Source organism: Beauveria bassiana, assembly GCF_000280675.1.
Source record: "Beauveria bassiana ARSEF 2860 unplaced genomic scaffold BBA_S00103, whole genome shotgun sequence".
NCBI lineage: Eukaryota > Fungi > Ascomycota > Sordariomycetes > Hypocreales > Cordycipitaceae > Beauveria > Beauveria bassiana.
Window position 1 is genome coordinate 1 of NW_007930938.1, and position 13,034 is coordinate 13,034.

Sequence of the window (13,034 nt, forward strand, 5' to 3'; positions counted from 1 at the left end):
CTATAGTATTTATTTGTAATAAGATATACTTTTTTTATTTTATAAGTAATACTAATAGGCGTCTATTACCTGAGAGGTAAGTATATATTCAGTTACTTATTCTAATACTATCTAGGTTATAATATAAAAGAAGATTATATAGTATATCTAAGAAATTCCTAGGTTAATCTAGAACTAAGTATAGTTAGCCTAATATTGATTATCTACTAGTAAACTATCTAAACTTCTTAACAGACTGTACAGAACCTCTATTTAGGATTACACTAAAATGGCAAAGTGGGCCTAAAAACAGGGGGGACAGTCCTTTTAGAATTAGTAAAGTAGATATACTATTCCCTAAACTCACGTTAAGATATCTAAAATTATTAAGTGTTAATCTAACTACTAAAGTAAGCTGTAACGATGGCTTAATCCTAATCCACAGTTGGTCTGTTTCTTAGGTAGTGAGTCGGGTTGAATGCTACAGAGTAGCAATGACTCAATGAGCAGTATCTTCGGCGTAAGGTCTCGTCAAGAGTAGAACTCTCAATAGTGAAACTATTGCTTAGATTGATCAGTAGAGATCTAGACTACCTAATTACGGGAATACTTCCTCCTTAAGTACCCGTCTATCTCTCTACTGTAGACCCGATCGATCTGGTCGACTACTCGACCGCTTCGCCCGCGATCGTTCGCGATCGACCCTCGATCTCTTCGGTCGCTCGCGAGGTCACGTGACTCCGCGTCCTAACTAGGCTGCCCGCAGGTCCCCTTCCTGGTCACCCTGACCTCAGGCCCCTGCTGCTGCAGCGTTCGTAACATAAGCTTACTATAATATAGGAGTTATATTACTTTAATATTATATATGATATATAGCTTAAAGTTAAAAATTATAGCCAATTCCCGACCCAGAGACGGCGATAGGGAATCCCTCGGTAGATCTACAAGATGTACGAGCGCATTGCTGATTTCTACTATTCGAAGATCATCAAAGACCAGGAGACAAAAGTTGTTGGCGCGACGCGCCCCCGGCGGCAACCGCGGACGCATAACGCCAGCATCATCGTGATCCCGCTGATAGATATCGATTCAGACAGACATGTGCCATTAAGCGCGACACTGCCACAGTTAGATCATGATGACAGGAAATGTATTCCAGGGGCAACTGGTGAGAGCATAGGCGCGACGGGCCTAGTTAGGGGCCCACTTAGCGGGTACGACTTTACATTAATCCGTGGAAGGCTCGATAGCACGTCCAAAAGCCTACAGTATGGCGCAAACGGACGTAATAGTCAGATCAAATCAAGTCAAATTAAACTACGGCGTGAGTTCCCCTGGTAAGAACGTGGGCACCTCCCCGGACGCGCCCTATCATACTCCCCGGAACGGCGACACGATTGTCCGTTGAACATAGATAGCACGTCTTTTTGCTTACACTAGAGCTATACATAGGCGTTAAAAGAACTTGTTTGGCGGAGTCTTTGAGCTGAGCGCACGATTTAGAGGAATTGCTTCTACGCCACAAAATTGTCACGAGATTAACATCCAACTACACGGTATTGAATAATCATATTTCAAAACTATACCAGGGAAACTTACCGGATGTGACGATCATCACTGGTAAACTGGCAAACAGGTAAACGGTCTACTGGCTGTAGACCTAAACATTAAGCACTAGCGCTGACCCCGCAACATTCCCGGCATATACTCACAGAATCGCCACGTTGAGAAGCCGTGACTGCAAGACATCCGTATTGTAACCAGAAGCAAATTTACTGGCCTTTGTATCTTTTGAAGATATCATAGTCATGATGCTGGGCCAGATGATGTTGAAAAGACGGCAGCGTGTGGAATATGGCTTTTTCTCTGCGCATTGCGGAGCTGGACATTGCACAAAGCGTTGCCCAATATTCTTCAGGTGCTGCGAAAGAAGATGATCTCTTGAACGATAATGGGAGTAGAAATTGCGAAATCTTTGATTTGGTGCGATGCCCTCATCCCAGAAGCACATGAAACATTGGTCTTCTTCGCACTTCTGTGGTGTGCATGGAGCGTTGAGCTTTGGTGCAGACTTGGGCGCTCGTGCTTCCTTCCGTACACCAAGTGACAACATAGCATGAGTGGTGTACAGCCTGTGTTGCAGCCGTGTAGGACCATCCAGCATACTCGTATCGGCGATAATCAGCTCCGCAAGCATTCGACGCTCGGATAAACCATGATCATTTGCGGCTGCCAGTCTCCAGCATCCAAGTTGGCATCATTGCGCAGCTGTGCGTTAATTTCGGTTGCGCTGATTGTATCAAAAAGCGTGGCGGTTTTGGCAAGTTTTCGTAAGCACGCTCGAGTCGATCGTACCTTGCTTTCCACAGTGCGGTACATTTGATATAACTTAGTTCCTGTAGATTCGGCGCTTTTAATAGTCCCAGATTCTCGGCGCACCTCCGAGCTCAAAGAATCTCGCAGCTCAATCAACTTGGCCAGCGTTGTATCCGTCTCGATTACGTTCAACTTTACGGTGCTCGCCTGTGTTGGTGCTCGAGGATCGACAGAACGGCTCATGTGGCCTGCTGCTTCCAGCAAAGCCTTATTGGAGGGTCGACCAAGGAACGCCGCCACCGTGTCACACTGCACACGTTGGTTGATGTAGGCCTGATATGTCGCTGCATCTATGTGCTGCATGACTTGCTGGAGCAGCGTTTGCGTTTCGACGGCTAGGGCCTGTCAGCACGCCATACGTTTCACAACCAGAGGCATACTTACCTTCAACGGCCTCGCCGGATCCACGTCGAATGCAGTACGGATTCAGTATCTGCATAAATCCCGTCATAAGACCGAGCCTTTGGAGATAATAAAGATAGGTATGATAGTGTATTGCCTCGATGGGTGATGTTTGGATCGTTCCTTCGTGAGTGACCAACGCCTGCCGAAAGTATATTGGTCAATCAGTGGATTGATTCCTCACCCTGGAAATGTCCCCTGCGCATTTTGTCTTAGTAGCCGTGAAGGTGAACACACACAGCAAACAACATCATGCCGAATTCGTCTGCCCCCTGCAACCATCGATCTATTCTTTCACGCCGAACCGTCGACCCGGTCTCTGCCGATCGCCACAGCTCCGACACCTTTAGCTGTCCGTCCTTCCATCCAGACAGGTACTCGCTATATTCCCGCTCCCACTCGTCGCGAGTCCTCGCCTCCCAAAGACGTTTCGCATCAGGCATGTACACCTCACGCAATTCCTCCGCGAGGAAATTAGGAGTGCAGATACTTGCATTGTACACGCTACTGAGCAGGTAAAATGCGAAAATGGCCCGGCGTTTGGTTGCGGCAATAATCCAAGACTCCCATGTCGGCCGGGTCTGAGCAGCCTCGGCTCGGGAGAGCAACCCAGCCTGTACGGTTCGAAAGGCCATCTCTTGCAGAGTCTCCATCTTTTCACTGCCGAATGGAGGGCTTCCTTGTGCCGGAAAAAAGACAGCAATGATGGAGTAGATAAGATATGCCTGAAATGAGCCAAGAGTATCGAGTTGCGTATCTGCCGTCTACGTAATATCAGTCAACAACATGAACACTCGGGAAAGCAAACCTACCTACGTAGTTTGCAAGCCTCGTCATCTCTCGCTGAATGGTCTCGGCAACCATAGTTTCACTTCCAGCCACGCGTCGATCCCATAACCTAACCAAGCTGCAGCAATTGGCCAAAGAAACACTAGTATTTCCATCAGATATCTGCATCGGGTGAATGATGGGTGGAACACAGGCATTCCCCGCGAGTTGCCTCACGTATATCCGAAGGACGCACTCAATGTACTGTAAGGTGTATGGCTGGAACGTTTTAGTGATCTGCTCTCTGAATGAAAAAAAGGGTTGCAGAAGTCGGTATCGTATATGATCGGCACCTTCGAAAGGTACAAGGTCTAAATCTGAGAAGTCTAATGCGCAGTCACCACGGTTTGCGCGAGTTGGAGGTAACGGACAAGCCTCTTCGTTCTCCACAGCTGCTCCCTCGTGCGCCACATCTGAGACATTGGAGGATATCATTGATGAGGACGCTGCGATGGCAACGCTCGGATGCGCCGGCAAACTCAAGTTAGACTGCTGAGCGAATTCAGAGCAGATAGGTGTTTTCTCTGCCGGGGTCGCATATGCGCACTGGCGGGCCGCTGCGATACACCTATGGCAGGATGGACGCTCGAGACCACAGCGGAGTTTGGACCTAGCGCACTGCAGACACGACTTTTTTCGGGACTTCTGCTTGTGGCTGGGCTGCATATTTCATCGCTGGTCGTCTTGTCGCAGCCGGGATCGTAACTAGCTGGAGTCGAAGTTGAGGTTCGGAGTCCCGAGCAATGGTCACGGCAGGGAGAAAAATAAGGAGGGGAGGAGAACAGGAGCAGATCTCCATTTCTGTTCCAGCGAGGACCCGCGCGCGCGATCCACCACAATAAAATTAAAGTTTCTAAGAAGTTGCATCTGGTCATTGATTTTATCATAGCGAGGGCATGTTGATCGATGACACTTCCTAAAAAAAGTGCACCAAGCCGACTGGTAATGAATTCCCTTCCAGCACATACTACCCCATGCAACAACCGAAACCACGCCTGATTATCTTCGACGAACTTTTTCTAATCCCCCGCAATACTTGTCGATTCATCATGTATTGCATAGCCTTCCTCGACTGCCGTCTTCGCCACACCCGATGACTGCACCCTTTCCCTGATCGATCCGCCCAAATATTGCCTCTGCTCGGGACTACTAAAGCACCACGACCCAGTGTACTTCACTTGATCCGGGCAAATTCGAACCCAGCCTCTTCCTCCCACACATGAATATACCGTCCAGGATGCGGGTTTCTACCGTTTGTTTTTCCCATTCGTTGTGTTATTACAAGTCAGCGGTCGATCGCGCGATTTTCTGGTACCATACCATTGTCGCCGATTACCTTTCTGCGACAACTCCGTCGTGCTTCGCAACAAGCATCATCTCGCGTAGCGCTTGGACAGGGTCAGCAACAATCAATGTTAGTCACGCCTTGCGAGGCGGCCAGTTATCTAGCCCGGTCTAGGGGATCAAGGCCGTTCTCGATCCCCGCAACATGGTCTTGGGTTGCGCGACGGGCGAAGTCGCACTGATTGAGCCCGAACCACACCCGATGTCTAGGATTCTGTGACGCCGGAGTGATGTGCGGTAGGAGGTAGGTGGCGCAATTGGACAATGTGCGCCAACCGTGGTTTTCGAGGACAAAAGTAGACTGGTCAGTTATGTAGGTAGCCATTCTTGTTACTGAACTGTCCTGGGACCTGTCGAGCTGAGAATAAATTGTAATTTGGCAGCAGACGGAAGCCAAGTAAGATTCAACGCCTTTCATATATACGCAAGCGCTCGTGTCAGCCACATCGGAGTTCCGGACCTGGCTCAAGCATGTGACGGAAAAGGCGGCGCCACAGATCTCCTAGCGGAACAGGCAATGGAGCGAACAAACCCCAATTCCCGAGTGTCACAGAACCTCGTGGCTTATTACGGATCGTGTCATTTGCGCATCGACGTATATTGCGTGGCCTACCTGTCTGTGTGCTTCTAGCGTGGTGTTCGTCGAGAAGTTCAGCACAGACATGCAATTAATCGATGTGATCAATTAGTGATCTAATTGAATCTGAATCCGAGCCTAGGATTAATTCACTGTATCACTCTGCCCAGGATTAATCAAGTTTCAGCGATTCATTAAAGAGGGTCATTCAGCCAGTACAAGAAGATTATTGGGCAATTCCGCCCATTAACTCGCGTCTCTAAAATCATTAGTCAAGGCGTAGCATACATGGCGGCGATCTCGGCACCATCCTTTGACGTGACCGGCGAAAATGTCTCCACGGGCGAGTCACACCACTTGGAGTTCCCTTGCTCCGCGACTCTTGGAAAGCGCTCTCGAACACCCACGGCGCTAAGCATTTGGGCAGAGAGCCGACAACCAAAATGCCACGAGCCCGAGCGCAACAGGCACGGCCAGAAGACTTGGTACTGCAAACGCTGCTCCTACTCTCAAGCCGCCCATAATACAGTACGCAGCCATCTCCGGGACAAGCACTGCATATGGATTGCTGAACAACAGACAGCCAAGAAGCTTGGCCAAGACATTGCCATCGACAGGCTGTTCAAGCAACAAGCTGTAAGACAAGAAGGCCACGATATTCAACAAGATTGGCGCCTTCGAGCTGCTATCCATGAAGAGGCGTACAACCAGGCATTAGTCAGCCTCATCACTGTGCATAGCTTGCCGTTTAGCCTTGTTGAGTGGCCAGAATGGTATGCCGTACTTCATACTGTCAATCGCATGGCGCCGGCTACAGTCACGCAGAGCCGGGGTCAAGTCCTGAGGCTTTTGGAGGCCAGCTTTTCGTCCCATCGCGAGGCTCTAGCATGCAATATTGCCGCTTCCGTCACTCAGATACATTTTATTACCGACACCCGGTCCTCTCCCAGTCAGCATGCTCTTCTTGCTATTGTGGCCCACTTCATCAACGACGACAGTAGGCAGCCCTACGACAGCTCAAAGGTGCACACAGCGGCGATTCCTTAGCAGGGATCTTTACGGAAGTTATTCATTCATACGGGATGCGCGACAAAATCGGCTACTTCACCTTAGACAATGCATTCAACAATGACACCATGCTGCGCGCTCTCGTCAACACCTTCAGCTTCAACCCAGCTCATCGCCGGCTGCGCTGCCATGGCCATATCATCAACCTGGCCATGCAGACATTCTTGTTTGGGAAGAACAAGGATGCTTCCGATGAGACGATGCGTCATGTGACAATGCTGTCCCGCAGGGAGCATGATGGCGTGGGCAGAAGGGCTGAAACAGCGCAGTCCTGGCGGCAACACGGGCCTCTTGAGATATTGCACAATCTGGTGGTATGGATTCGCTCATCGATGCAACGATATCAGGCTTTCGTGCAGGCAGCCGGACGTATGATCCCGCAAGACAATTCCACAGGATGGAACTCATAGTACCGTATGATCCATGTTGCTCTCAGCCTTCGAAGGGAGGTCAACAGTTTCATCGATGACAGATACTCCGACAGTGATATTGGACTTGATAATTTCATCTAGAGCATTGGCAGGAGCTGCAGGAGCTACACTCTTTTCTAGAGCCGTTTTACGAAGTAACTAAAGATACTCAGTGGGATAGGTCTTCATTAGATGAAGTGATTTACTCCATGGAATTTTTTTATTACGCACTATAAGGCTGCTATAAAGCGGTAACGATGCAACGTCATAATGACTGATTGAATTATGACGAGTTGGTATAAATCCGACGATTACTACACCCAAACCGATGATAGCCTGGTCTATGTAGCTGCTATTCTGCTTCACCCTAGCCTCCGGATGGCGTATATGACAGAAGCGTGGAAAGACTAAGCTTACTATATTAAACCGGCGATCCGAGCTATGCGTACACTACAGGAAGACTTCAAGCCAGAGAAAGATCCTGAAGTCGAAGAAGACCTATGTGCTTACGAGACATATAAGAAACGAATCTATCAGTCCTCATCCACTCACGATAAGTTCAATCGATTCATCGAGGGGCCCGCTTTGCTAATCGGAGCATCCTCTGCCCTCGCTTGGTGGCTTGAGACTACTTAAAAAACATCGTATCCTTCGCTTCAACTTTTTGCCATAAGCATTTTCTCTATACCAGCGATGTCGGCGGAGGCCGAGAGAGTGCTCAGTGGGGCAGGCGTACTGTTTCCTGGGATAGAACCCGGATGTCTCCGAAGATGCTGGAATGTACAGAGTGTCTGAAACACTGGATTGGTAACGGCGTTCTTAATCGGCCATTTTCACATTCAGAACCGTTTGGTATTGAGCTAGATACTGATGAAGCCAATGCAGTGGATGATTCCTAGACTCCTGGAGCAGGTGTACTGGGCACAGCAGGATGATGCTGAGACTGTGAATTACGTAACGAATCATTGAATCATCAATAAATCCTTGAATTCAAATGCTGATTCAGTAATTAATCCGATTCCGGCTCAGGATTCGGATTAATCGATTGATTACATGTCTGGAGCATCTTCAGGCGGCAAGAATCAGAGCCGCTGGATTCTGACAGGACAGGTGTCCCTGCTGCCGAAGCTACCTGTACTGGGGTATCCCGCTAGTCTACCGACCTTTTTTTAGGTACTTTGCTCAATGTACCTGGCAGCACCACCACTTCGTCCTTTTGGAGCAGAGCCTGTAAATGATCTCTGCCACGTTGCCGACAAGATGCCACCACCCTGCATCCGAAGTGTAGCCTCAGAAGAATCCATATTTCCGTCTTCCTACATCAATTTGTGCATAAACGAGTGGGCTCTTTTGGAAATAATGGACCTTGAGGAGGTTTCTTGTCTCAGAGAGCTTGAAAATTGAACAAACCGAGTCTCCATGTATGCGCCCCAAGATTCATGGCTTTCCAGTGCAGTCGCGGTCAAGCCTTTGTCGGCCCATCTTCGCAAAATTAAAGTCGCACTTTTTTAGAGTTTATCCCGGCTTAATCGCTACAAAGCATCTGGTAAAACTGACAGAGCTATGCTTGCTGGTCCTGGTTTACAGATCTACCGCACTCTGCCCGCGGACTCAGCTATCGACGTCACAACATGGATTCTTTTTGTCAGGGGCAGATGATCTTCTGCTGCCTCAGGCACAATTTCTGCCCGTAGCACACTAGGCGATTTCATCTCAGACTCACAAATCTCCAAGCTGTGCATCTCTCTACCCGCCCATGGTCGTACACCGAACGAAGTTCTCCAGCAATACGGCCCTGTTGTCACCTTCGTTATTTGGTATCTTCAGCGTCTTCAAGCGTCTTCAGTGACCTTCAGTATGTTTAGTGATCTTGCGAATATGTGATGGGCCACTAGTAAGTTGATTCTGCTATCTAGTTCCTATGCTGCTTACTACAGTATCACGATGAAGAAATAAATCGAAAGAAGTGTGGAATAGCAGAACAACTCTTTATAGCTTGGGGTCGATGGAAGGTTCTAGAAGCTCGGCGGCACAGCCGCCGCTCATCCGGCTTGCCGGTTACATCAAACACCTCATATGATTGACAACCCACCCATCTCTGCCTCACTAACTTGACCAGTCATAACCACCCACTTGCTGCTTTTCCGCCTCCTACTTGCTTCCTATCTCCTGCTGGGCCTGCTTAAACGCCTCCTCGAGCGAATCCTCGATAGCCTGCTGCGCAAGCAGCGCCACAGCCGCGACCCTCCACCGCCTCAGCTCCGGCGAATCGCCCTCCTGGCGTTTGCGCGCGAGCACGGAAACCTTGATAGGACCCGTCGGAGCGAGAGCTTCGCCGGGCGCAACGTCGGGGCCACCTCGCCGATGGCGTCATTGCAGACCCCGGGCAGGATCTCCTCCAGCACCGCGTCCACCTCGGCCGCGATGACTTCAAGGGAGACCGGCGCGGAGAAGACGGTGACGCCGCCGACGGCAAATGAGCCGGTCAGCGCGGCACCGTCAATGCCCGTGGCACCGGTGACCATAGCAGCTTGGCTCAGGCCGCCGTCGCCGATGAGGGTCCCGGCTGTCACGGCGATGCCGCCCAAGGTCTTACTTACCCAGCCGCTGCCGCTGCCCTTCTCTAGATCTTGGGCGGTCTTTATTTGCTCCTGGATAGCCGTTTCGCCCTCCGCTTTAATTTGCTCCTTCGTACTGCTGCCAGAGTCCTTGCTGCCTACCTCACCCGTTTTCTTGTCGCTGTCTTGCTCATGGCTGCTGTTGTCCGTTCCCTTGTTCGTATCTTTGCTAGCATTTTTCCATCCTCTTTCTTGTCATTGTCTTGTCCCTTCTCTGGTTCCTTGTTGCCACTATCCCTCTCTTTGTTCTTATTTTTGACCTCCTTGTCCTTGACCTCCTTATCCTTGACCTCCTTGTCCTTGTCGCCCTTGTCCATATCTCCCTTGTCCATCTCACTGGGGACTGCAGCTTCTCAAGCTGCGCTTCTATCTGCCTCTGGGTTTCTGCCAACTTAGCTAAACCCTTTTCCGTAGCCGAAACTTCCGACTCGAGAACCTTTGCCTCCAGTTTATGGAGTACAAACACATCACGGTGGTTGAGCTTTCCGAGCTGAAGAGGGGGGAAACTATTCGGGTTCGACTTCAAGGCTGTCTTGGTTTCCAGACCCTTTTGCACCTTGTCGACCACTTGCTTGATGTTGGAGGCAAACTTTTCCGCCTCAGTGGTGACCTCATTGTCAGATACTGGCTCTTTCACGCTCTCGTCAAACTTGGTTTTGTAGTCCTCGACCATTTTTTCGTCCGCTCTCAACGAGGTCAACAAGAGATTTACTCGTGCCTGGTTGTAGAGACGAAAAGGTTTCAAGTTGTCCTCAATGAACATCCAGTCGTTATACTTGATCATGTATTCAACCGTCTGCTGAGCAATGTTATGCAGAGCCTTCAAGGCAGTGTCGGCTTTAGCGCGGGCAGCTTCCACGTCTTTCACAGAGGTAGCTATCTCAGCCCCGGTACGAGCGGCTTGAGAATCCTTGAGAAGCTGTTCTGCTGGCTTTTGGACTTTCTGAAGCTCCTTCTCAGCTGGAGCAGGCTCAGATGGCGGCTCCTCTCCTTCAATAGGTGGACTCTCAACTTGTTTGCCTGCCTCAGCTGGCCAATTCTTCCTTTCGGGACCAGTTACCTTGTCCTCGACTTCACTCTCCCTGATATCGCCCGGACCACAGTCTCTTTTTGTGTCGTCTCTTCTGCAAGGTGTACCCTTTTCTCAAAGACCTTTGCTCCAGATGCATCCTCTATGTATTTGAATTCATTGCCTTGATAAACAACATTAAAGACAACCCTGGAACCTCCTAAGCAGTAACAAGGGAATTAGCAAAACTTCTTCATCCAGGCGAATGAGATGATATATTGCGCTACAACTTATCACCCATTGGTGAGATCTTGGACTTTCATAGCTTTCCACCAACCTTTCCTTTGCATGGCTCTGCATGGCCGCCGCGATGTCCTTACGGGCGTAGTGCAGTCCATTGGTACCGGTGACTCAGTCGCCACGAACTCCGAGCTTGATCCATTTTCCTTCACGAGTGAGCGCCTTGACATCCCAACCCGATTTGACATTGTTATCTGCAGCATGCTCTGTGATGCCAACAAAGTTTTTATTCGCCGTGACGATGGCCCGAAATTTTCCGCGAACAGATGGATCTGCCTTTCGTATTAGACTTATTGACTTGAGGACAGACTCCGAGTTTGGCATGAGCGGCTCAACTACTTACTTTTGGTCAAATCAATCTCCGTCAGCTTTGCTCCAACTCCTTCAAATAAGTTTTTCTTGGGTACCCATTTGTTGCCTTTCCACTCCACTCCATGGTTCCCAAAGGGCTTTGGTGGATTCACAGGGTTTTTGATGGCTGCGAGGATATCTTCACGTTTCCAGGTATCACTCCCAATAACAATCTCCTCGGGGGCTCTCATGTCTCTCTGCCGTTCGGGGACACCTCTCTTGAGAATCTGGCCATGATCAGGAGCATACCCGGTGGCCCGTGAGGTAACCAAGGAAGCAGCAGCCAAACCAAGGAGGAAGGCACGCTGGAGAATAAACATTATAGACTAGAATGACTGCCTCTAAATCGAAATAGAATGGCTCGAGTCTCTTATTCTGATAAGCTGAATCCAAGTGGCAAGAGTATAATTATGTCTTCGGCTCGTCTGTCTTATATAAATGAATCCTTTTGTATATGGTGGGGTACATCGTAACCGCTATTCTGGCTTTTCAACCTGGAGCACCTATTTTGGTTTTGACGTAGCCTTGTGTCTATAGATAGATGATCACCATTTTCGTAACACTTGCTGTGCATGGAGAACAGAAATGAGCCTACAGGCTGCCGTAATGCACTGCTAAAGACTGGATCATGCTTGATTATAGAAATCGTATGATAAAAAGCGTATGACGAATAGCAAGGATATTAAGAAGTTCTGGTTCAATATCAAGAAGCTCATGATAATAAGTAGCAAGAAGTTAAGTGGGGTTTGTGTAATGGTATGAGTGTAGTAGTGAATGGGGCATGCAAACATTTGACACCGTGATATCCGGAATAGGTGTGTCGTGGCTTTTGAAACTTAGTCAATCAGTTTAACAAGATGGCGATCAACGCATTGCTACTCGGATCACAAGGGTTATCCCATCACGCCATACACTCGCCTACAACCGGTGCTTTGTTTCACAGCCATGGCAGAACACTGTTAGAATAAATTTTACCAGATATATGCCATCTAATTAAGCATTATGCCAAGTGATCGCGCCATAGTACGTGACACTAAATTGGCCTGCGCGTGCCTGTGAAAATATGCACCACTCCGGTTAGACGGGCCACCGGCTGTCGTTGAAGCCTTTACGTCAACATTTTGGCCTCGAACCTTGTTCATGAAGGTTGCTGTGCATCTGACTCAAGGCGCAATCTATCACTCCACCCGTACTACAATGGCATCAATTACACAATCATTCAGCTACTACTATGTTAAGCTAATTTGGAAAGGCTATGCAATCACGATGCAAAAGAGTATAAATACAAGGTACCCAGTCACTTGGAGAGAAGAAGTCCGACTCAAGAGAACTATCACTCAAGTGTACAGACCGATTTCAACGACTGCATCTTCAGCACGAAATCCTGCCAAAATGGCCAAGTTATCCAACCTTTTTGCTACGGCTTTATTCGTGTACAATGTCATTGCTAAGAATGGCAATGGTTCCCCTGTTAGTGAATATTCCTCACGATCTTTCCCACGCACAAAGAACCCAAAAACGCTAAGGCGAACTATTTATGGCTAGGATGGCAATCAGCCGGCTAGTGGAGGTAGTAACAAGGACATTGAAGCCTCGTGCTCGACGCCAGAGTGCTTCCAGAGCAAGAATCTGTCTTACTACATAGTATACTCTCCAGAATGTACCGGCCGGGGGCGACTTACAGAAGAAGTCTGCCTGAGATCGGACGCGTGGTGCAGCCATAGCGGCAGGGCCAAGCTCTATGGGTCCAGAGAAAAATGCCTGGAACTTCG

General features: G+C 49.0%; 3 protein-coding genes across 3 annotated transcripts; 1 reads left to right on the forward strand and 2 right to left on the reverse strand.

The window, feature by feature from the left end:
• Positions 1-2,160: 2,160 nt before the first annotated feature.
• Positions 2,161-3,621, reverse strand: BBA_10225 (C6 finger domain protein, putative; the record flags this gene model as incomplete). Its single annotated transcript, XM_008605322.1, has 4 exons — positions 2,161-2,690; positions 2,740-2,816; positions 2,995-3,521; positions 3,574-3,621. 4 exons carry the CDS (start codon positions 3,619-3,621, stop codon positions 2,161-2,163), a joined length of 1,182 nt encoding a protein of 393 aa, XP_008603544.1.
• A 2,173-nt stretch (positions 3,622-5,794) lies between these two features.
• BBA_10226 (restless-like transposase) lies at positions 5,795-6,984 on the forward strand (the record flags this gene model as incomplete). The annotated part of the gene is made up of 2 exons (XM_008605323.1): positions 5,795-6,503; positions 6,557-6,984. 2 exons carry the CDS (start codon positions 5,795-5,797, stop codon positions 6,982-6,984), a joined length of 1,137 nt encoding a protein of 378 aa, XP_008603545.1.
• Positions 6,985-9,135: 2,151 nt separating this feature from the next.
• On the reverse strand, positions 9,136-11,582 carry BBA_10227 (uncharacterized protein; the record flags this gene model as incomplete). Its single annotated transcript, XM_008605324.1, has 7 exons — positions 9,136-9,288; positions 9,342-9,635; positions 9,710-9,938; positions 9,995-10,726; positions 10,949-10,986; positions 11,038-11,183; positions 11,255-11,582. 7 exons carry the CDS (start codon positions 11,580-11,582, stop codon positions 9,136-9,138), a joined length of 1,920 nt encoding a protein of 639 aa, XP_008603546.1.
• Between the last annotated feature and the right edge of the window lie 1,452 nt (positions 11,583-13,034).